This window comes from Bubalus bubalis, chromosome 19, assembly GCF_019923935.1.
Source record: "Bubalus bubalis isolate 160015118507 breed Murrah chromosome 19, NDDB_SH_1, whole genome shotgun sequence".
Lineage (NCBI taxonomy): Eukaryota > Metazoa > Chordata > Mammalia > Artiodactyla > Bovidae > Bubalus > Bubalus bubalis.
In genome coordinates this window covers 58696954-58717692 of record NC_059175.1, presented here as the reverse complement: position 1 = coordinate 58717692, position 20739 = coordinate 58696954, and the positions used below count along the sequence as shown (strand labels likewise).

The 20739-nt window shown below is 47.1% G+C and overlaps 1 protein-coding gene across 9 annotated transcripts in view; it reads left to right on the top strand.

The window, feature by feature from the left end:
• Window positions 1–20739, top strand: part of TRIO (trio Rho guanine nucleotide exchange factor) — a 362508-nt gene that overhangs the window by 136732 nt on the left and 205037 nt on the right. For 8 of the 9 annotated variants that reach the window (XM_045163663.1, XM_045163664.1, XM_045163662.1 and 5 more), the window contains exons 3-7: window positions 3997–4111; window positions 11085–11277; window positions 13689–14201; window positions 16048–16170; window positions 19896–20087. In XM_045163663.1, coding sequence (XP_045019598.1) covers window positions 3997–4111; window positions 11085–11277; window positions 13689–14201; window positions 16048–16170; window positions 19896–20087 — 1136 coding nt within the window. Of the gene's footprint in view, window positions 1–3996; window positions 4112–11084; window positions 11278–13688; window positions 14202–15626; window positions 15856–16047; window positions 16171–19895; window positions 20088–20739 lie in introns of those variants that run through there. The other variant, XM_044932684.2, reaches the window with a different exon arrangement.

Sequence of the window (20739 nt, the reverse complement as noted above, 5' to 3'; positions counted from 1 at the left end):
TTCTGATCTAGTCAGGGGCAGACAGAGAGAATGTGTAAAGGGCATCATTTAGTGGAAGGTAATGGGGGGTTACAGAAATAAAATGTAGCAGTGAGGAAGGAATGGCAAAGCGAATGCAGTTTTTATAAGAAATGAAAGTAATTCAGTGTCATTATGAACATAAACTTTACTTTTTTTTCTTTCTTTTCTTTTTTTTTACTAACTGAGCATTTGGATAGACAGATAATCCTTAACAAGCTGTTGGTTTTTGGTTCTTCATAGAGGTGCAGAGACTGTGAAACTCTCCTAGACAGCTTAGTAGACAGACATTGGTAGGTGCAGGAAATGGGTTTCCCACCCTTTTCTTATCACTGAGTTTCCTATCTGTGAAGTGGGACTTGGGCTTCCGTGGTGGCTCAGCGGTAAAGAATCTGCCTGCAATATAGGGGGTTTGGGTTCAATCCCTGGGTCAGGAACATCCCCTGGAGAAGGGAATGGAAACCTCCTCCAGTACTCTTGCCTGGTGAATCCCCTGGAAACAGGAGTCTGGTGGGCTACAATCCCTGGGGTCGCACAGAGTCAGATACAACTGAGGGACTAAACCACATCACCACCACCAAAGTGGGACTCTGTCCGTCCCGCCTCACCATGAGACTGGGAGTTGACATCAGACACACAGAGTATGTCTGGTAGATGGAGCTTTTATGAGCTATAATGTCATTAATTTTATAAGTTCAGAAGCAAGAACTGTGAGCTTGTGGCTTTTCTGCTCCTAACCCGGTCAGTATTTTCATTTGTGTACCTTCTGTGACATTGGCAACCAAGTTAAATCTTGGGAAATACAATATAAACAGACATCTGTGGAGCTGATTTTTAAGCTCTCCGAGGTTTAGAGACCACGTTCTTCTGAAGTGATACTAGTATATTTCATTGGTTCTAAGATTTTTAAGTTTTAACCCCATTGGGAGGGGTCCCTGGATGATTGGCACCTGCCTGTCACTGATGGACACACCATGGATCAGAAGATGCACCCCATACAGGGAGGTTTGCAAGTGAAAGCAGATAATCAAATTCGTCAGTGGCGAATATGCCATTTTTCCAGGTGGTGCAGTGGTATAGAATCCACGTGCCAGTGCAGGAGACACGGGTTCAATCCCTAGGTCAGGAAGGTCCCCTGGAGAAGGAAATGGCAACCCACCGCAGTATTCTTGCCTGGAGAATCCCATGGACAGAGGAGCTTGATGGGCTACAGTCCATGAGGTCACAAAGAGCAGGACTCGACGAAGTACACATATGCCATTTTTTACTTCATAAGGGATTTTTGATGAAGTTTTAAAATAATCGGGGATGGAGAAGGCAATGGCATCCCACTCCAGTACTCTTGCCCGGAAAATCCCATGGATGGAGGAGCCTGGTAGGCTGCAGTCCATGGGGTCGCTAAGAGTTGGACACGACTGAGCGACTTCACTTTCACTTTAAAATAATCATGGTGAGTTTACTGAAACTCGAATGCGAAAGGGAAAAAAGACAAACTGATTTTTTCCCTCTCTATCTTAAAATTCAAGTTCAGGTTTAGGTAAGCTCTTTTTACGGCACGAATGAGGGCCCGTTCGTGAGCTTGCCGGCAGCACCCCGGGTCCTGCTCAGCACCACCAGCCCAGGAACGTCCCTGGTTGCCACTGGAGCGCTCACAGGGGCGGCCAGCACTCTGCACACGCCTGCGTCCTCCCCCCTGGAGTGAGTGGCATGGCTGTGTGCAGTGTGCACACACGGGCTGACTCCCCCATGACTGTCTTTGATGGGCAGATTGTGGATTCTGCTTTTTTTCATAGCCATGCTGAAGCCCACCTTGCTTACATTGAGAGATATGAAGACCCCCCGAGGGGGGCCATTCGAGCAGGGGTCATGGGTATTCATGGGTATTCTCCCTGATGAACCACACATTATGTTGCATTTAAAAGCAGTTCAGAGTGGTGTTGAGCAATGTACGATGCTGTTCTGATTACCAAACGTGGGGTGAATGTGTTAATACAAATAGATATTTTTTAAAACTCAAATTTCTGTAGTATATGTTGATGTAGAATATTTTTGATCGAAGAGATTGATTCATTTTTGAAAAGAATGAAAGATATTGGGAAACAAATACTGCAGTTGTTACCTGTCTTATCTTGGAGACATGAGGTATTCCAAAAAAAACTCCAGCCAGTGATGTTCCCCTCAAAATACTATCTGGTATTTTAGAAGATAACTTCGTAATGATACTCTGTCATTTACAGCAGTACCACTTTACCCTCTTAAGAGTACCTTTCATTCATATAAAAGGCCCAGGAGCCCATCATTTAGTTTTCCTTCTGATATTTTTATTACTTAGGAAGAACTAAAGCCACTAGTTTGAAAATTATACAAGTTCTCATCAGGGCGAAGAGCCCAGCTGTGACATGCTGGCACAGTCCCTTGGACTTTCTTTAAGCTCTTTGAGCCTCAGTGTCTTTCCTGATCAAGCTGACACGAGGAAACAAACAGGATCGTTGTGACTATTAGATCAGAGCTCTCGATGCCATACCTAGCATGTGTCAGCTGTGGTTTAGTTGTTGACCACATTTAATATCTGAGTTACTGATTTTATAAGTAATTTAACACTCTTCTGGACTGCATGACTTAACAGTACACGTGGGTCAGTTTAAGCGTTCAGAATCAGCATTAAGTGTCATTACTGTTAGGAGGAACTCGTGTCCAACTCTGCGACCCCATGGACTGTAGCCTGCCAGGTTCCCCTGTGCATGGAATTCTCCAGGCAAGAATACTGGAGCGGGTTGCCATTCCCTTCTCCAGGGGATCTTTCTGACCCAGGGATTGAACCTGTGTCTCCTGCATTGCAGGCAGATTTTTTTTTTTTTTTTCCGCTGATCCACCAGGGAAGCCTGTCAGTCATCCTAGGACATTGTAAAAACCCATGTTGGCAAAACGTGTTTTAAAATACCAACATCTTCTGCTGAATAAGTTTTCAGCATCCGTAAAGTGAAGAATCTGGTCTCCTGTTTGTTTTGTTTGCATTTTCATTTACCTTTGCTGATAGGTAAACAATTAAGATGAGAAAATAATGAAAAGCTTCATATTGTAGCTTGGATTTTGCGATCTCAGTACCATACTTCTGAAACGACATGACCGAGCTATAAAATTAAATGGCGTATACACTTGGGAAAACAACAGTTTTCTTTCTCTGTGTTTTTTTCTGAGACCCTTGATAGAAATAATAAAATAAATGTGGCAGTTCCATCAAAAATATTCAGATATACTCGTAGACTTCCTTAGGTTGTATATATGTTAATGAGAAATATTTCTACCTTTTTGTCAAAGGCCTGTCATGTGAGAGTTGTACTTAATATGTAATGAAATCTTTATAAAGTTCTTAAGCTAATTTCATTCTGCTTTAAAATTCTTTGTGCCAATGTCTCCCTCTTGCTTTTGTTTTTTTGTGTGGCTTTTTGGAGAGCGTGGGGCAGCTTGACCACAGGGGTCAGCTACTGCCCTTGAGAGGGGAGGGCATCCGGGATCCCAGCTTCTCTGAAGTCATCATCCACAGAGTTTGGTGAACAATCCTGTCTTTTTCCTGTTGAGATTTAAAGCCGTTTGGTTGGTAGTAAAGAGAACGCTTAGAATGTCAGGGAGAGAGTACTTAAAGTGCTGGAGAAGAGAGAGACAGAGAAAGAGAGACAGAGAGACAAAGAGATGCAGAGAGACGGAGGGGATGAGACAGAGAGGGGTGTGAGGAGGTGAGGTTTAAGGCAAAGGAAGCACGTGAACGTGACCCTTTTTCTCTCCAACCATAGAACTGAAGAAGGGAGGGAACAGACCCACTGAAGGAAGGAGACAGGGTTCTGGGACACCCTCCCCGTGCGGGTGGCCCTGCCAAAGGTCTTTTGGGCTGGGCGGGCGGTGGCGATGCCGGCCGCCCGCGGGCCTCAGGAGCCGTGTCCTCCCCTTGGTGTCTGAGCGTGTGCATGTGTTTGTTTGCAGGTGGCAGAGACAAGCGCGGGGGTCCCATCCTCACCTTCCCGGCCCGCAGCAACCATGACAGAATACGGCAGGAGGACCTCCGGAGGCTCATCTCCTACCTGGCCTGTATCCCCAGGTGAGTGCGGGGGGCTTGGCCGCTCGCCATCCATTGGGCCCCTCCTGGGAAAACAGGCCCCTGGAGCACGGGTCCCAGCAAGGCGCTGCCATGATGGAATCGCATTCTTGCTCCCTGTTTCCCTCCTGTGACACTTTCCCTCCTGGGTGCTGGGTGGGAAGGGCCGAGTTCCTTGGGAGGTGGGGTGGGGTGGGGTGCCCCCCCGGGCTGGGACGTGAGGGTGTGGTGCCCAAGGCAGCAGTGGCACAGAGGCGGTGGGGGCCCTGATCCGAGACTGCTGCGTGGATCCTCAGGGTGCAGGTAGATGTTAACAGATGCCCACCGCAGGGGGCTGGTGACCGCCCTCAACCCCTTTAGGTTGACACCAGCCTGGGAGACAGCCCTGTCCTCTGCTGACCCCCTCCTCACCATGGCTGTGGCAGGTCAGCTTTGGTCTGGATGGTCTGACCTTCGGAGGGAGTTCCTGGGTTTTTCTTCACGTTCTTGGGTGTCCTTTGTGGGAAAGCTATCACATGTCATGGATGACACATGAATGGGCCCCTTAATCGGGTTAAAAATGTGGAAAAAGTTTCCCCCTTTGTCTTACTCTGGTGTTTCCTTGAACTGTTGAAATCAGAGTTGGAAAGAGTCTTAGAAGTTATTTACTGCTCTGTCACTTATAAATACAGCATAGTTCGTGGCCACCTCTTACTGAGCTCGCACTGTGTGCCACGTGCTGTGCTAATGATTACAAAGCGCGTGATACAGAGGGCAGTGCACAAGAAGAAAGGGATCCCTGCCCCCCAAAATGACGCTTGTGGTGGAGTTTAAATGAACAAGGTGAATTCCATCCAGGTGATCCTTTAAAAGCGGTTACATTGTTGGAATTCTGGATATAACTTTGGCAACTTGCTGTTTGGTCTTGAAATCTGTGTTGACTGTAAATATTAAAAAATTGCCTTTTCTTTCATTGATGCCATAGAAAAATTGATACACGTATATTGTCGATCATCTGATGACCCACTTTAAACAGAGACACAAAACTTTGTCCTAGGAATTGTGTAAACAGCACTGGAGAGAAGCAGGCGCCCCGTGCCTGTCCTCAGGCTCCAACAATGATCACTTTCTGCCCATCTTGTCTGCTTTCCCCACAAAATATAGTACCTCTCCAGCATCTTCTTGTTTCTCTCTAATGTGACCCTAGAACCACTGAACACAGTTTACTTCATTTCCTGGATTTGCCTTTGTATTTACAATTCTGGACGATAGGAAATGCCATTTTCTTGTTCTTGGTTCATTTAATGAGCAGGTATGAGAGATGATGCATTTATCAAGTGATAACGGAGGAAGATTTCATAGTGGTCCAAATAGCAGTGGCAACAAAGAGATTCCTCTCCAGGCCCACTCAGGTCCTCCAGTGACTGGAAAAGAGCCACGCTGCCCCCAGGGGGCCTGCAGAGGTGGGGGCACTCCAGCTTAAGCCAAACAAAGAGATCAGCGATCATCATCAGAAGGTTCAGGCTGTGAGAATTTGGTGGGACCTACCTACAGGCTCGCTTATTCTTAATTTCTGAGTCTGATAATTTGTTGTTAGTTTCAGGGTGATATAAACAGTCCTGGACAGTGGAGGGGGGGGGTCCCTGTGGGACTCCTGTCTCAGTCCACCACCATCCCACATTTTCTGCAATATGAAGGAGCTTCTGGCTACCCCTTGGCCACACAGTCACAGGACCACACGTTCCCAGGTGTGGAGAGAGTGCTATCCAGGAAAGCGTGTGGGCAGAGTCAGACGGCTGGCCTGGTTACTTATATTTATCAATTTTCTGATCTTTGTGATAGTAATCTGTGCTTCTTAGATCATCGTATTGAGTAGGATTATTTACACACAGGCCCAGCATGGTGTCTGCCCATGGTAGCTGCCTCAGCTGTAGTACGGTAATGTCTGTTTTTCATATTCGCCTTTCAGCTTTCCTTCAGTAGTTTTCCTTTTTTTTTTTTTTTTTAGTTGGAGGCTAATTACTTTACATTATTGTAGTGGTTTTTGCCATACATTGACATGAATCCTCCATGGGTGTACATGTGTCCCCATCCTGAACCCCCCTCCCTCCTCCCTCTCCATCCCATCCCTCTGGGTCACCCCAGTGCACCAGCCCCGAGCACCCTGTCTCATGCATCAAACCTGGACTGGCGATCTATTTCACATATGATAATATACGTGTTTCAGTGCTATTCTCTCAAATCATTTCCTTCTTGCCACGTGTTCTAGATCCAGATCTTCTTGTCTGTTTTTTCCCTGCGAGGCTTCCTGATTGTCTTTCCACTAGAACGGCCTTGAAGTTAAACATCAGTGTGATCTGAGCAGCGGTGCCTGGTTTTGAGTATTGTTATTTGGGACACCTGCCCTTCCCCTCTCCCTTTCTAAAGAAACAAAACAATTAGAGTAATAGACTGACTTTCATATGATTAATTTGCAAGGAAACTTTTCCATGAAATGAGTAGGAGAGAAGTCAGAGTGGAATTTCTTGCTGGTGTACCTGGGACTCCTGCACAGAGATGAAGTCACATTAATCTTGGTATATGTCTAAGTTGTTTATTGCTCTTAACACGTGAATTATACTAACTAGAATGTTTTGTCTTCTTTAGAATGATTTATAGTAGCTAAGGTTTCCCAAGTGGCTCAGTGGTAAAGAGTCCACTTACCAAATGCAGGAGATGCAGGAGACATGGGTTCAATCCCTGGGTCGGGAAGATCCCCTGGAGGAGGAAGTGGCACCCCGCTCCAATATTCTTGCCTGGGAAATTCCACGGGCAGAGGAGCCTGGTGGACTACAGTCCATGGGCTCACCAAGAGTGGAACACAACTGAGTATACATGCATGCACGTGCACATATACATGGCAGCTGAATGGATAAATCGCTCTTTGGTCATCAATGAAGTCATGTGAAACTCTGAGTTGATTCGTTCATGAACATTCGTATAAGATACCTTCTTCATCTAGGAAATGAAAAAAGAAGACTTTCTCTTTTCTAGAGACGTGCATTGAAAAAGGACTTGTTCTATCTACATTTTTTTTTTAATCTCACAGCTAAAATGAAGCTTTTAGGTAAAACTGCTATAAAATACCTGGTTAATAAGTCTCAATTTCGAATGAGCAGTGTTTTGGAGGTAGAGACATGGCCCAGAGCCCTTGTGTAGCAGCCGTACTTGTTCACTGGATGCTCAGAAGTTAGAACGGGCTTTGGGGGTGTTTGCAGGTCACTGCTTTCTTCACAATGTCTCACTTCCAACTTGTAAAGACGGACGGGTGGGAAGCTTGGGCGCTCCCAGCCTGGCTGGTCTGCTGCTCGAGTTCCTTGGAAGTCCCCGGTGGGAACTTGCGAGTTGGATCGTGGAGGCAGGTGACTAGTTAAGCCTTCCGTAAACTGTACAAGCTCAGGACATCTTTCGCTTGTGTCTCTCTGCAGCTCGTTCCTTTTGTTAAGCCTGGAGTTACTCAGGATTCCTTCTAAGCCCCTGTCAAGTGGAGTGGCTTTGTAGTTTTATGTACACACTGCATAGCGCTCAGTGAACAGAAAGACAGGCTGCCAGAGAATTGACCTCGATCAGGGGAAGACCGATGAAGCCCAGGCCCTAAACAGCACCTGATAACAACTATCGAGCCCAGTGCTGCGGTTTGACCGTTTCTGGGGTGCGTCTCTGGGATGCAGCATCAGGACCTGAGGGTCTGGAGCCTCGGTCCCCGCTGAGCAGCAGATGTGGACATCCTCCCCGCTCAGGCTGGTCTAGCCCCGAGGACCTCTGGAGCCCAGAAGCTCCTACTGAATGGACTCCTGCAGGATAGCAGAGCCCATTAGTGCCCGAGGGAGGCCAGGCCGCTTCATTTCAGTGACTTGGGAGATTTCGGGAGACATTTCTGGGAGTGCCACCTGCCTCTAAGGATTCCTGAAGGAGGCTGAGACACTCCCCGGCTCCTGGCCTGGGATCTGCTTGAGACAGGAAAAGCGATTGCCTGAGGAGCCAAGGGTGACCTCTCTTTAAGTTCACAGTCATACAGAAGCGAATCAGATCACTCCTCACCGCGTCCCACGCGGGAGTGGTAGCGGGGGCCGCCGGGTCAGTCTGTGCTCCTAGGACTGTGAGCTATCACTGTCCGGGTTCTAGCTCCTCAGACTTTCTGGGACTGTTTCGGTGATGGGCCCCTTGCACTGCTGTGATTGTCGCGGGAACCTGGAGTGTGAGTTATTCTAACAGTGAGAGTCCAGATGAGGGAAAGAATGGTGTGTGTGGGAGTGGGGAGGGCAGGAAGGCGGAAGAGCTCATGCAAGGGAGCGTGAGGTTGACTTAAATTTAGTTGTGATCGTGCTTCTTTTTTTTTCGGTTGTCTACAGTGGGCTCACTTTATTTAAAAAATTTTTTAATTAAAATTTTTTCAGTATAGTCGACTTACAATATTTGTGTTAGTTTTAGTTGTACAGCAGGATTATTCAGCTATATATATATTTGGTTTTCAGGTTATTTTCCATTGTAGGTTATTACAAGACACTGAGTGGGGTTCCCTGTGCTGTGCAGTAAACCTGTGTAGCGTGTCTGTTTTATGTATGGCGGTTTGTATCTGTTAGTCCCAGTCTCCTGATTGATCCTCCCCGTCTCCCTTTTTCCTTCGGTGACCGTGAGTTTGTTTTCCTACGTCTGTGATTCTGTTTCTGTTTTGTATAGAGATTCATTTGTATTATTTTTTAGATTCCACATGTAATTGGTACCGTATGATATTTGTCTTTATCTGACTTACTTCATTCACTTCACTTTTAGGTTCATCAGTGTCGTTGCAAACGGCAATATTTCTTTGTTTTTTATGGTCGAGTAATATTCCATTGTGTGTATAAATATATATATATCACACCTGTATAAGCCAGTTCTCTGTTGACGTCACCTGGTTGTTTCCATGTCTTGGCTGTTGTTCATTGTGCTGTTACGAACGTTGGGGTGCACGCCTAATTTTTGAATTAGAGTTTTCCTTTTTCTCTGTATGTTTGTCCTGGAGTGGGATTGCCAGATCATATGGGAACCGTCTTTTTAGTTTTTGAGGCACCTCTGTACTCTTTTCCACAGTGTCTGCAGCAGCATTCCCGCCAGCAGTGCGGGAGGGCTCCCTTTGCTCCATCCAGCATTTGTTGGTAGACTTTCTGATGACGGCCGTGCTGACTGGTGTGAGGGCTGCTGCCTCATTGTAGTTTTGATTGCGTTTCTCCAGTAGTTAGCATCGTTGAGCATTGTTTCATCTGCCCGTTGGCCGCCATCCGTATGTCATCTTTGGAGAGATGTCTGTCTAGGTCTTCTGCCTTTTTTTTATTAGCTTGTTTGTTTTTTTGACACTGAGTTATATGAGCTGTTTGTATACTTTAGATATGAACCTCTGTCAGTCACATCATTTGTAAATATTGTCTCCCATTCTGTAGGTTGTCTTTTTGGTTTGTTGATGGTTTTTTTTGCTGTGCAAAAGCTTTTAGGTTGGTTTAGGTCTCATTTGTTTAGTTTTGCTTTTGTTTCTTTTTCCTTGGGAGATGGATCTAAGAAAATACTGCTGCAGTTGATGTCAGAGAATGTTTTGTCTGTTTTCTGTTTCAGGAGTTTTATAATGTCATGTCTTAAAATTCTTTAAACTATTTTGAGTTTAATTTTTGTATATGGTGTAAGGGGGAGACTATGGAGTTTTAACCCATGTATATGGACACTTTGAGTTTTGTTTTTTCTTTTTTTTTTTAACCTTATAATTTTATTTATTTCTTAATGGCTGTGGTGGGTCTTCATTGTTTTGAGGGCTTTTCTCTAGTGGTAGCAAGCCAGGGCTACTCTCTGATTTTGGTGCGCGGGCTTCTTATCGCAGTGGCAACTCTTATTGTGCAGCATGGGCTCTAGAACGCAGGCTCAACAGGCTCAGTAGTTGTGGCGCGTGGGTTGGTTGCTCTGTGGCATGTGGGATCTTCCCCGACCAGGAATTGAACCTGTGTCTCCTGCATTGGCAGGCGGATTCTTAACCATTGAGCCACCAGGGAATCCCTTGTTTTTTTGTTTATTGCAGATATGCTTTATATACATTTCTTGTGTCCTCAGAGGTTGAGATTTAATAGGGTTCATAATTTTTATGTCTTCATCGAGGACATTCTTAAGAGAAACCGGCTCTTTTGTTTAACAGCTTGAACTTGGAGAGAAGAATACAGTGACTCCAGCGCTGCCTTGACTTGTTGCTAAGAGGCAACCGTGTTCTCTGTGGCCTGTGCACTCTCAGTGCAACTGGCTGACAAAGACAAATAAGACCCAGTAATCCCATGAAAATAAGTGTACCCCAGACCCTGCCAGATGGGGGGGTCCCCCGGGGCTGGTGACCCACGCCTGAGAAGCTGCGAGGGAACTCAGGGTCCCAGGCAGGTTAAAGGGAATAAACTGGGACATTCAAAAGCTTGTGCACGCTGATGTGAGTGGTCCCAGCTCCCTGCAATCCTGGAGCCTGGGTGACTGCTGTGCCCGGCTCTGCATGCGCTGTCGGGGTTCCCTCCCTGTTTAGCTCTGTCCTTGTTTAGTGGCCCTTCACCCTTACTCAGCAGCGTGTGTGAACAGTTAATGCACACAAGGCCAGAGAGATGGGCAGGGTGGTCACTGCTTTTCTCCTAAAGAGAAGACAAGATGCAAAAGCCATGGACACAGCATAAAGACTTGAACATTTTTGAGGCTGAACCCTCTGCGGGTACAGTTAGTCTGTTCCGTTAAGGCACCAGGGAGGGCAAGAAGCACGGCTAAGAGCCACGCTCTCTCGGTAAGGATTCTGCATCCAGCGGCTTCCTGAGTACCAGTGCGGGCCGGCCAGGTGGTGGGCAGAGGGACCCGCCCTGCCCGCAGCAGGATGACGGAGGCAGAGCCCTTCTCGCCAGGCCAGCCTCCGACCAGACACAGGGGTGAGCCCTGGCATGGTGTCAACCTACCTTTTCTTTCTCTCCAGTGAAGAAGTCTGCAAGCGAGGGTTTACGGTGATTGTGGACATGCGCGGGTCCAAGTGGGACTCCATCAAGCCGCTGCTGAAGATCTTACAAGAGTCCTTCCCCTGCTGCATCCATGTCGCGCTGATAATCAAGCCAGACAACTTTTGGCAGAAACAGAGGACTAATTTTGGCAGTTCTAAATTTGAATTTGAGGTAACTTCCCCGTGTAGCCAGACCAACTCAACCAGTAGGTGTGGTTTATTAAAAGCTTTTCTGTCGTCATTGCAGGCTGCTTATAGATGTTTCAGAACCATGTATCCAGCAAAAGCTGCCTATCTTAGTTACAAGTGACGTGTAAAGTTAGTCATTATGTTAAATAAGATGGGTTGGTTTGTCACCTTATCCTCTTTGGGGGTTAGGTTCCAGGCCTCTTGTCTCTGGGCGGTGGGGTTGCTGGGGTGTAACCTGTGTGTCTTAGAAGCCTGTTTCCTTTCACTTCATGGGATAAAACAGCTTTACTGTTAAGCGCAAGTGGCTTTAGGTGGCTTCTGAGGCCTCACTGTTAACCTCAGCTGTGGAAATGAGGGAACAATAGGGAGAAATGCCCAGCCTCGGAGTTCCTGAGGAGATGTGTGGGAGAGACTGACTTTTTTATCGTGTCCTTAATTAATGCTGGAGTGAACCATCTGCTCTGTATTTCATATGTCAGGTCTCTCATTTACAAAAAGGGAGTGATTCTTTAAACCCCGGGCGGAGCCCTGGGCCCAGTTAGCACACAAGGTCACTGTCTTTCAGTGTGTAAAACAGCCCTCAGCCTGCTGCCTGACTCTCCTTCCCCTGGAACCTCCTCTCCTTAGGCTCCCAGGCTTCTGACAAGGCTCTGATGCAGTTGGTTTCATCAGAGTATTATGGAGAGAAAGTACTCTGGCCAGCTGGAAACTAGATTCATGCCATATTGTGTAATAAAATTTAAATATTTCCTAATTATAAATGCTAATTTTTAGTTGACTAGATGGTTCATCGAGCCGCTTTGCCCAAACATTAGGTTACAGTGAATGTATTCATGTATTTTAAGGTTAACAACAATACTAGTATTAAACATATCACACAATATTAATTCTTATGCTTGATGTTACATGTTACACCTTTCAGAGTCTTTTCATGCATACATGAATTGCATTTTAAAATTTGGTTCCTTGGTACTGATTTTCAACCTGAAATCTGCATGTAGTTTTTGAATTTGAGGTGAAAGGTGAAACAAGTAAGGCTTTATCTTACACACAAGACGAAGTGAGTTTGGAGGACAGTTTGTCAGATATCAGTTCTTTTCTTGACACAGAATGTAAAATGTGCTGTATGTGATGATACACATTTTAAGCAGACATAGCAGTTTGTTGGTGTAAGGTCTGTAGGTGTTTGCTCGTCTCGCCGTGCTGTCTCCCTCTGGGCCTTTAAACTTTCCTCCCCTGGTTTTTCTGTTGACCTTCTCTCTACGTTATCACCTGCTTCTGTCCATGAAGTGATTGCTCCATGGACGTTTTTAAACTCTGGGCAGATGAGACAGCAATGAACCTGTGGTCACATTTCAGGCCAAAGTGCTGGGCCAGGAGCCGCCCCCCTTTCTAGCTCTGCCTCTTTTTGCCATTTGTTATGCCAAACAGCACAGAGACGCAGCTGTAGGTTTCTCTAAGACTAGAGGTAACAGAGGTGGGGTTACATAAGCCTTTCTCTGTTTTATTTTTGGCTCTGGACCACGTTTTTTTTTTTTTCTCTCTTTTCCTTTGTCTTCACTAACTCCCGCTCCGTATGCTTTCCTTGAGGCATCATACGTGATATTAACTGCACATCACGTTCTGTTAGGGTGAGATGAAGGTTTACGCCCAGGTTGTAGCTGACTTGAGCCTTGTGAGCGTTGGATTGTTAGGTAGGTGATTGGTGTGCAACCCGTGTGCTGCTCAGGGACTTCCCTGGTGGTGCCGTGGTTGAGGCTTCGCCTCCCAACGCAGGGGGTGTGGGTTCGATCCCTGGTTGAGGAGCTAAGATCCCGCATGCCTCGAAACCAGAAAACCAAAACATGAAACAGGAGCAATATTGTAGCAAATTCAATGAAGACTTTAAAGATGATCCACATCAAAAAAAAAAAAAATTAAATATCTGTGCTGCTCAGAGTCACTGTGGATCTCTGCAAGTGAATGGAACATTTGTTCTCTCTCCAGCTTTGTGAGAAGGGCGTCTGCCAGCTTTCTTGCTAACCCTTGAGCATTTTCTAAATTTTTAAAAAGTCACTCATGTTCCAGTGTGCCTAATGTAGTGAGTTAATTTCCACATTCTTGGAAAGAAATCGACTTTCTTTAGCTGTCATGAAATTCATGATTTTATTATTTTAGGTTTTCCAACTAACAGCCGTGTGTTATTCTAATGAATTTGTCTTTCACCGAGCGTACTAATGCTTCTTTTCATTTACATTTGTTTTAATGGGGCCAGCACAAGGTATGTTATGTTTTCCATAAGTGGATTACTTGCTTCAAGTTTGAAAATCTGTGGTTAAGTGTTACAAATTGCATTATGATAAGACCATGTATGACGGGTTCATCTTCTCACACGTGATTTTCTTTCCCCTTAAGACAAATATGGTCTCTTTAGAAGGCCTTACCAAAGTAGTTGATCCTTCTCAGCTAACGCCGGAGTTTGACGGCTGCCTGGAGTACAACCACGAAGAATGGATTGAGATCCGACTTGCTTTTGAAGACTACATTAGCAACGCGACCCACATGCTGTCTCGGCTGGAGGAGCTCCAGGACATCCTCGCCAAGAAGGAGTTGCCCCAGGATTTGGAGGGGGCGCGGAACATGATTGAGGAGCATTCCCAGCTGAAGAAGAAGGTGATTAAGGCCCCCATAGAGGACCTGGACCTAGAGGGACAGAAGCTGCTGCAGAGGATTCAGAGCAGCGAGAGCTTTCCCAAAAAGAACTCGGGCTCAGGCAACGCAGACCTGCAGAGCCTCTTACCCAAGGTGTCTGCCATGCTGGACCGGCTGCACTCGACGCGGCAGCATCTGCATCAGATGTGGCACGTGCGCAAGCTGAAGCTGGACCAGTGCTTTCAGCTGAGGCTGTTCGAGCAGGATGCCGAGAAGGTAGTGGATGGGGCGGGGGTGCTACAGTGCTTCCTGGAGGGAGGCTGCCTGAGTCGCTGGGTCTGAGCACCCGAGGCTGGTTTGGTTGGGAGAAAGGGCGGAAAAAAAGGGCTGGGGAGAGGCAAGCCACTCACATGGCCTCGGTTAGAGAGCAGCAGTGTCAGTTCGGAGATCTCCCGTCTGCTTTCCAGCGTTTCTCATCGCGCATGAGGGCCTCTTCTAGAAACTTAAAGTGGTTAAGTGGTTAATTACTGATGATTTGGTTTAGATTGCCTGTAAGATAGATGTGAATATTTTCAATTAAAAGGTTGAAAACTTTATAGAATATCTTATTGAAAGCAGTAATTATGCGTGAACTTTTGTAATACTTGCTCGTCCACCCAGAAAAGCCAGTGAAAAAACACCCTTCAGACCCGTTAATGAATTTGTTTTCACAATAAAAAGCGAATAATGAATTAAGAATAATAACTTCTGGGAAACAACAGGCAACAATTAGTTACGGTTTCCTGTCAAACCAGCAGGTCAGAGTGAGCTCTTGAATGTCTTAGCAACGTGAAAACAGGACACTTACTTAGAGGAAAGTGTTGCAAGCCGTGAATGTGGGTGAATTGATCTGTGTTGAACTGAGCTCACGGAATCCTTTTCAAGGACAGGAAAATGTTTTATAAAGTTAAGAAAGCCTATTGAAGTCTTTGATATAAAGGGATCTTTTGAAAGGTGACAGTCCAGCACTGTTATCCTATATTATTATTTGGTAAGCTTCTAACCTGTATTTGTTTAAGGTGACCCTTGAATAGCACGGGGGTTGGGGTGTTGACACTCACGCAGTTGAAAATCCACAAACTGTGCTCTCTGCCTCTAAAACAAAGGAGTTGCTAAATGACTCACCCGGGGATGAGAGGCTGAAAGAGTTTGGTAGAATCAAGGCTCCAGCCCCAGTTCTTTTGATTCCATATATGATCCCTAGTTGAACACAACTTTTTGCCACACGTAAAGATGTGTAAAATGAAAATACAGGTTCTTCATTTATTGAAAAATATAGGTACTCCATTTACTTCATTTATCTGCACGTAATTAGACCCGTGCAGCTCAAACCCGGGTTGTTCCAGGTTCAGCTGTAGCACCTTGTCAGAGACGCTGGAGAACCTTCCTTTCAGTTACTCAGCAAGCAGGTGACTGCCCCTAGGTTCCGGTTCACATCACGGAAGCAGTGTTAATTGACAATCATTTCTTTTCCCTTAAATGTTTTCCTGGGAACAATATAATTAACATCATTTTCCAGGTAGCATCTCTGTTGACCCTTAAGAGGGGTGTCATCGTTAAAGTTTTCCCCATTTCTTTTTATTTTTATGGTAAATTTTATAGTTTGCACAGGGATTTTTTTTTTTTTAAATTCTCCTTGCATTAAAGAGCATAATCTCTTAGTCATTGAAATTGCCGTCGGTAATCTGTGAGCAGAGCAACACCCATCCAGAGACCCGTAAGTTTGTAATTTCACCTAACGGGTCTTTAATTGAAGAGCAGTGTGGCTAATTATGTGGTTCAGTATAGCAGAGAGTCAGAAGATTGGAGTTTTAATCAGCCTGGGGGATCTGAATGACCTCTCCTTATGTATCTACTTCTTAATTCCTCATCTGTCTAAGGAGCACCCTAGGTAAGATTGTCTTGTAGCTCCTGCAGGTTCAGAACTGTGACTTGGTAGCCGTCTAGCATCTTCTGGGCCCCAGTGCAGCAGGGGTTGTCGACGGAAGGACGCCGCCCTTCTTGGTTTGGTCCGGTTCCTGGGCCTGTGTCAGGCCTCTCTTTCTCAGGAGTGATCCCAGGCTGTCTTTTTTCATCCTGGTAGATGTTTGACTGGATCACACACAACAAGGGCCTGTTTCTGAACAGCTACACCGAGATTGGGACCAGCCACCCTCACGCCATGGAGCTCCAGACCCAGCACAACCACTTTGCCATGAACTGCATGGTAAGACGCTGGGGTGCAGGGGTGTCGGGGCGCAGGGGTGTCCTGCCGTTGAGCGAACTTTAGCAGACGGGGGAGGGTATTTACACGGCTCCTTCCCAGCACGCTGCCCGGAGCTCGTGTAGGGCCTTCTGACGATCCGATGTAGCAGCTGACCTCCAGTGTGGGAGATTCTCTTTGGCAGCAGTGTGCAGGTAGCTTGTTTTTAAGTTTGTAAGCAAACAGAAGTGAAAACAAGCAAGCCAACCAACCAGTGAAACTTGAACCAGTTCGCCTGGCCAGGCCCACATGCATGGTTTTGATGCTGGCCTCTGAACTGTCCCTCTCAGGAGCCCACGGGGCTGTTTTCAGAGGCTGAGTCGCATGAACCAGCCCGCTGTTCATTTGCTGGCAGCCCTTCATGATGAAGACGTGAGCCAGCCTGCCGCCCTTCTCAGGGGGCATCTTCCAGTTCTAAAACGTGAGCCTTCCTCCCAAGTTGAGTGGAGGGCCAGGGGTCTGACATCAGTCTTTCCAGCAGTCCTGTGGCTCTCTGGATGCCCTTGGCCTGTTGTGGATACAGTTGGGGTTGCTCTAAGATTGCAGTGCAAAATCTCCTGAAAGAACCCAACAGTGAATTTTAAATAACAGTCTTAGTGTAGTTTTGGAATTAATGTAACAAAAATAAAGCTATACGTTGTTCTGTAGGACATAGGGTTCCTTCTGTAGAGAGTTACTCTAGAAATACTTACTTTAGAGACAGTTTTGATGTGGACTTTGAGCCAGACCTATGGACGTTAGCTAGCCCTCTTTGCCTGGTAACGTGTGTCTAAAGAGCATTGAAACGATATAAAGAGGGGGTCGTTATTTAAATTAGTTCAGTAAGAGGCCATTTCATTAGAATTCAGTCCACAAAGTGCTTCACTTTGGATAGCTACAAAAAAAAGATTCAGCAATTAAAATTTATGTAATAAGCACTATTCCAAAAGTCTGATACTGTTCTTGAGTTTGAGGTAAGAGAATTTTGGGGTTAAAGATTGAGCCTGGGTGTAGATGAGGAGAATGAAAATGTGGGCCTTTATGGGAAGCATCTTAGAAGACTTTTTTTTCCTAACAATTTCCTGTCAATTTTTCAAAATATTCAGAAGCTTCCAGTTAATGGTGAAAGACACATTCAGCCCACAACTATCAGATACTTTAAAAACTAGAAGTACTAAAATCTATTTTATAAAAACTAGAAAGGAGCAGAAAAGGTCCTCTCCCTCCCTCAGTGTTGCTAGTGATTAGGAATCAGAAGATGAAGAAGCCAGGTGTGTGGGTTATGAACGTAGAGGTTTTTAATTCTGACTTCTGTTTACTGTGTGACCTTGGGCAGCCTGATGAATCTCTTTGAGCCTCGGTTTCCTAATCTCTAAAGTGGGGATAATTTCTGCCTAACATGGTGTTGCGTTATTTTACTTACCACGTTTGTGTAAGACACTAAGCGGAATTTATCAAGTAAGTGCGTCATAAATGGTAGTTGCTGCCGCTGATGTTACCACCTCATTAAAAATACTGTCAGTAACTTGAGTATGTTATGGTAAGTAAGAAACCCTTAAAAGTATAGGTAATACCTTTTTTTAGGTTTAAATATATTTTCTGTTTTTCTGTGATGCACTCTGTCCTCCTCTAGGTGAAACTTTTAATTTAAAAAGGCTGTAGTTGCTTGTACGCTGCAGGGTGTCAGCTGTTGGGGGCGCTTTGCAGGCCTCGCAGCTCCTGGTTCTCAACACCTCCGCGAGTCCCTTGTGTGTCTAGGACATTTACTTATGCAGGAGAGGGGCCTGTTAATCTTCAGCCCTTTCTTGTGCTGTCTAGTGTGTTTTAAACATTTTTGATAAAATAGAAGTACTAGATGTCGGAGCAAAGTCGACTTTAAGAAAGCCTTTTAAGAGACAGCAATGAAGTCGTGCCCATTCTCCCATCATAGGTGTTTTAGAGGCTCTGACGGTAGGAATCTGGGTGGAGGCACAGCTGACGTGGGGAACTGTACACTGCTGTGTCTGTGCACGCTCGTCTGGGCTGTGTGCCTCGTGGCTCCTTCATCCTGCCATAGTGATAGAGGCATGGCCCAGAGAGCGGTCCTCTGTGTGCGGAATGCAGACAATTTGAGGGGATGGAAGCCATGCAGGCCCTGAAATAGATGGAAATGGGATGCAGCCCCCTCCGTGGGCCCCCCGATGGAGCCGTCTGGGTGGACAGCTTGTCCCCAGATCCTGACAATGGCACCTGCTGATGCTTTTTCAAACAGACCTTTGGGGTAGATTTTCCTCTTTAAGGATCCAGAGAAAGCAAAACTCGGTGAGTCTGGTCAGTGTGTCTAGTTGGAGAGAACGTGTATGAGAAGGAGAGGCATTGCTCCTTAGAGGACAGTCTTCGGGGTGCCAATGCCACACGAGGCCGTGAGGCCAGTTCCCCTCGGATGGTGGCCTCGACTACCCATCAGAGCCTCACAGACGCCACCCCCTGCCTGCCGGGTGAGCCCCACACCCGGACGTGGTAGCTGGTTCCAGCCTGCAGCCCAGAAAAGTGCCTCAGTGCCTGGAGTCCGCGGCTCTGTAAACCCAGATGAAGGCAACTCCATTTAGTTCAGGCTGCGATCAGAAGTGGATGAAAGGAATGAGTCAGTGAAGGTACAGAGAACGCCAAGCACGTTCTGTTGGGCGCTTCCTTGGGTCGCTGCACACGGAGCGACAGTGACGAGGCCGGTGCAGGGGTCAGAGGGCAAGGCAGCGGGAGATGGCCCGAGGACCACGTGGGCAGGAGGGACGGGAGGAAGGGTGTGCGGGAGTTCAGGCAGGTTGGGTGACCCCGTGTGATTCAGGGTGAGGATGACGGAGCCAAAGGCGAGGCTGCGATGTGGGGAGACCCAGCGCACGGTGCAGTGTTGGGATGCGGCACAAAAGTCTTAATAATAATAAACATGTGAAGAGCAGCAACAACCGAGGCTTCACTGAAAGTGCGCATTCCGCACCCTGCCTTTGCTTTAAGGATCATGTGATCCTTAAAGAAGATGGAAGGCAGAAACGGAAATACCATAGTGAGAACTTCTTTTGCAAGAAAAATGCCCTTTAAAAAAAAAAAGAAAAAAAAGCTTTGTAGCCTTATTTTTGCCACAAGCTACTGGACTCGAAGAGAGAGATTTCAACACAGCAGAAAAGCTCATTTAAAGTTGGAACGCAGCATTGCTCTGTTGGTGCCCGATTCACATTCCCCGGGGAGTGTGGATCCATTTGCAGGTTTTCTCTTGGCACCAGCAAGCTGACTTGGGCTTGTGTGGAAGGGCGGGCTTGTTTCCACACAGAGTAGCCTCTGGTTGCCACATACAGAGTCTGTCATTTCTGGGTCCTCGTGACAGACTGCAGCGGTGCCTCTCGCGGTTCTGGGCAACAGCTTGCCGTCTGGACCCTTCTCGGGACGGGAGGCCAGGGCGCGGGTCAGAGGGCATTGTGTGCGCATCGCTTCTGTGCCCCTCCCAGCTGGTTCACCTGTAATTCTGCAGTTTTAAAAATAGAAACTGAAATCAAGGCTTAGGGTTTATGGAAATCCGGATAGCAGCACACATGTCCTTTTATCCACCTGCTGATCCTGCTATTAAAATGTGACTTTTAAGTTCGTAGGTAGCTTCAGATAGCACATTCTGCATCTGTCAGAGAGGCACCCCATGCGCCCCACCCTGACCAGCCCCCCCTCTTCTCGCCCCTCCACAGAACGTGTATGTGAACATCAACCGCATCATGTCGGTGGCCAACCGCCTGGTGGAGTCGGGCCACTACGCCTCCCAGCAGATCAAGCAGATCGCCAACCAGCTGGAGCAGGAGTGGAAGGCTTTCGCGGCCGCCCTGGACGAGCGCAGCACCTTGCTGGACATGTCGTCCGTCTTCCACCAGAAGGCTGAGAAGGTCAGTGCCTGGGAGCCTGGTCCCCGCAGCAGAGCCTCGGAGACCACCGGGGCGCTGAAGCCACCCCATGGCACTCAGCACGCCCGCACCTCAGCCCTGCTGCAGACCCGGGGTGCTTCTGCACCTCCTTGTTTGTAAACACCTCCTTGTTTGTAAAGTGGAGGTAAAAGTATGGACTTGAGGGGCCATCCTACAGTGTAAATGAGGTTCACATTAGGGGCCTTGGACATGGCCTGTTGTCCAGTTGGAACTCGTGAGTGACAGTGGCTGTTCTTTATCTCCTCCTTTCTGTCCCTCGTCCTGTCCTCTTCCTCCTCGCTTGAGAATTCCAGTTAGGAGACTTAGGCAGCAAGTAATAGACTGCCGACTCTCAGGTTTAGGCACCAGGGGTCTGCTTTTCTCACAACCCAGGGTATCATGGTCCGCGGTATCAGGGCGGGCGGGCTCCTGACTGGGCCTGGCCATCGCCCGAGAAGACGGGTGTTGCCACAACTCCCGGCGGGCGCCAGCCCCTCTGCCGTCGCGCCCCACGCGTGCAGGGTGTGGTGTCGTCCCCGGTCGCCCCGGCGCCGGCCCCTCTGCCGTCGCGCCCCACGCGTGCAGGGTGCGGAGTCGTCCCCGGTCGCCCTGGCCCCTCTGCCGTCGCGCCCCA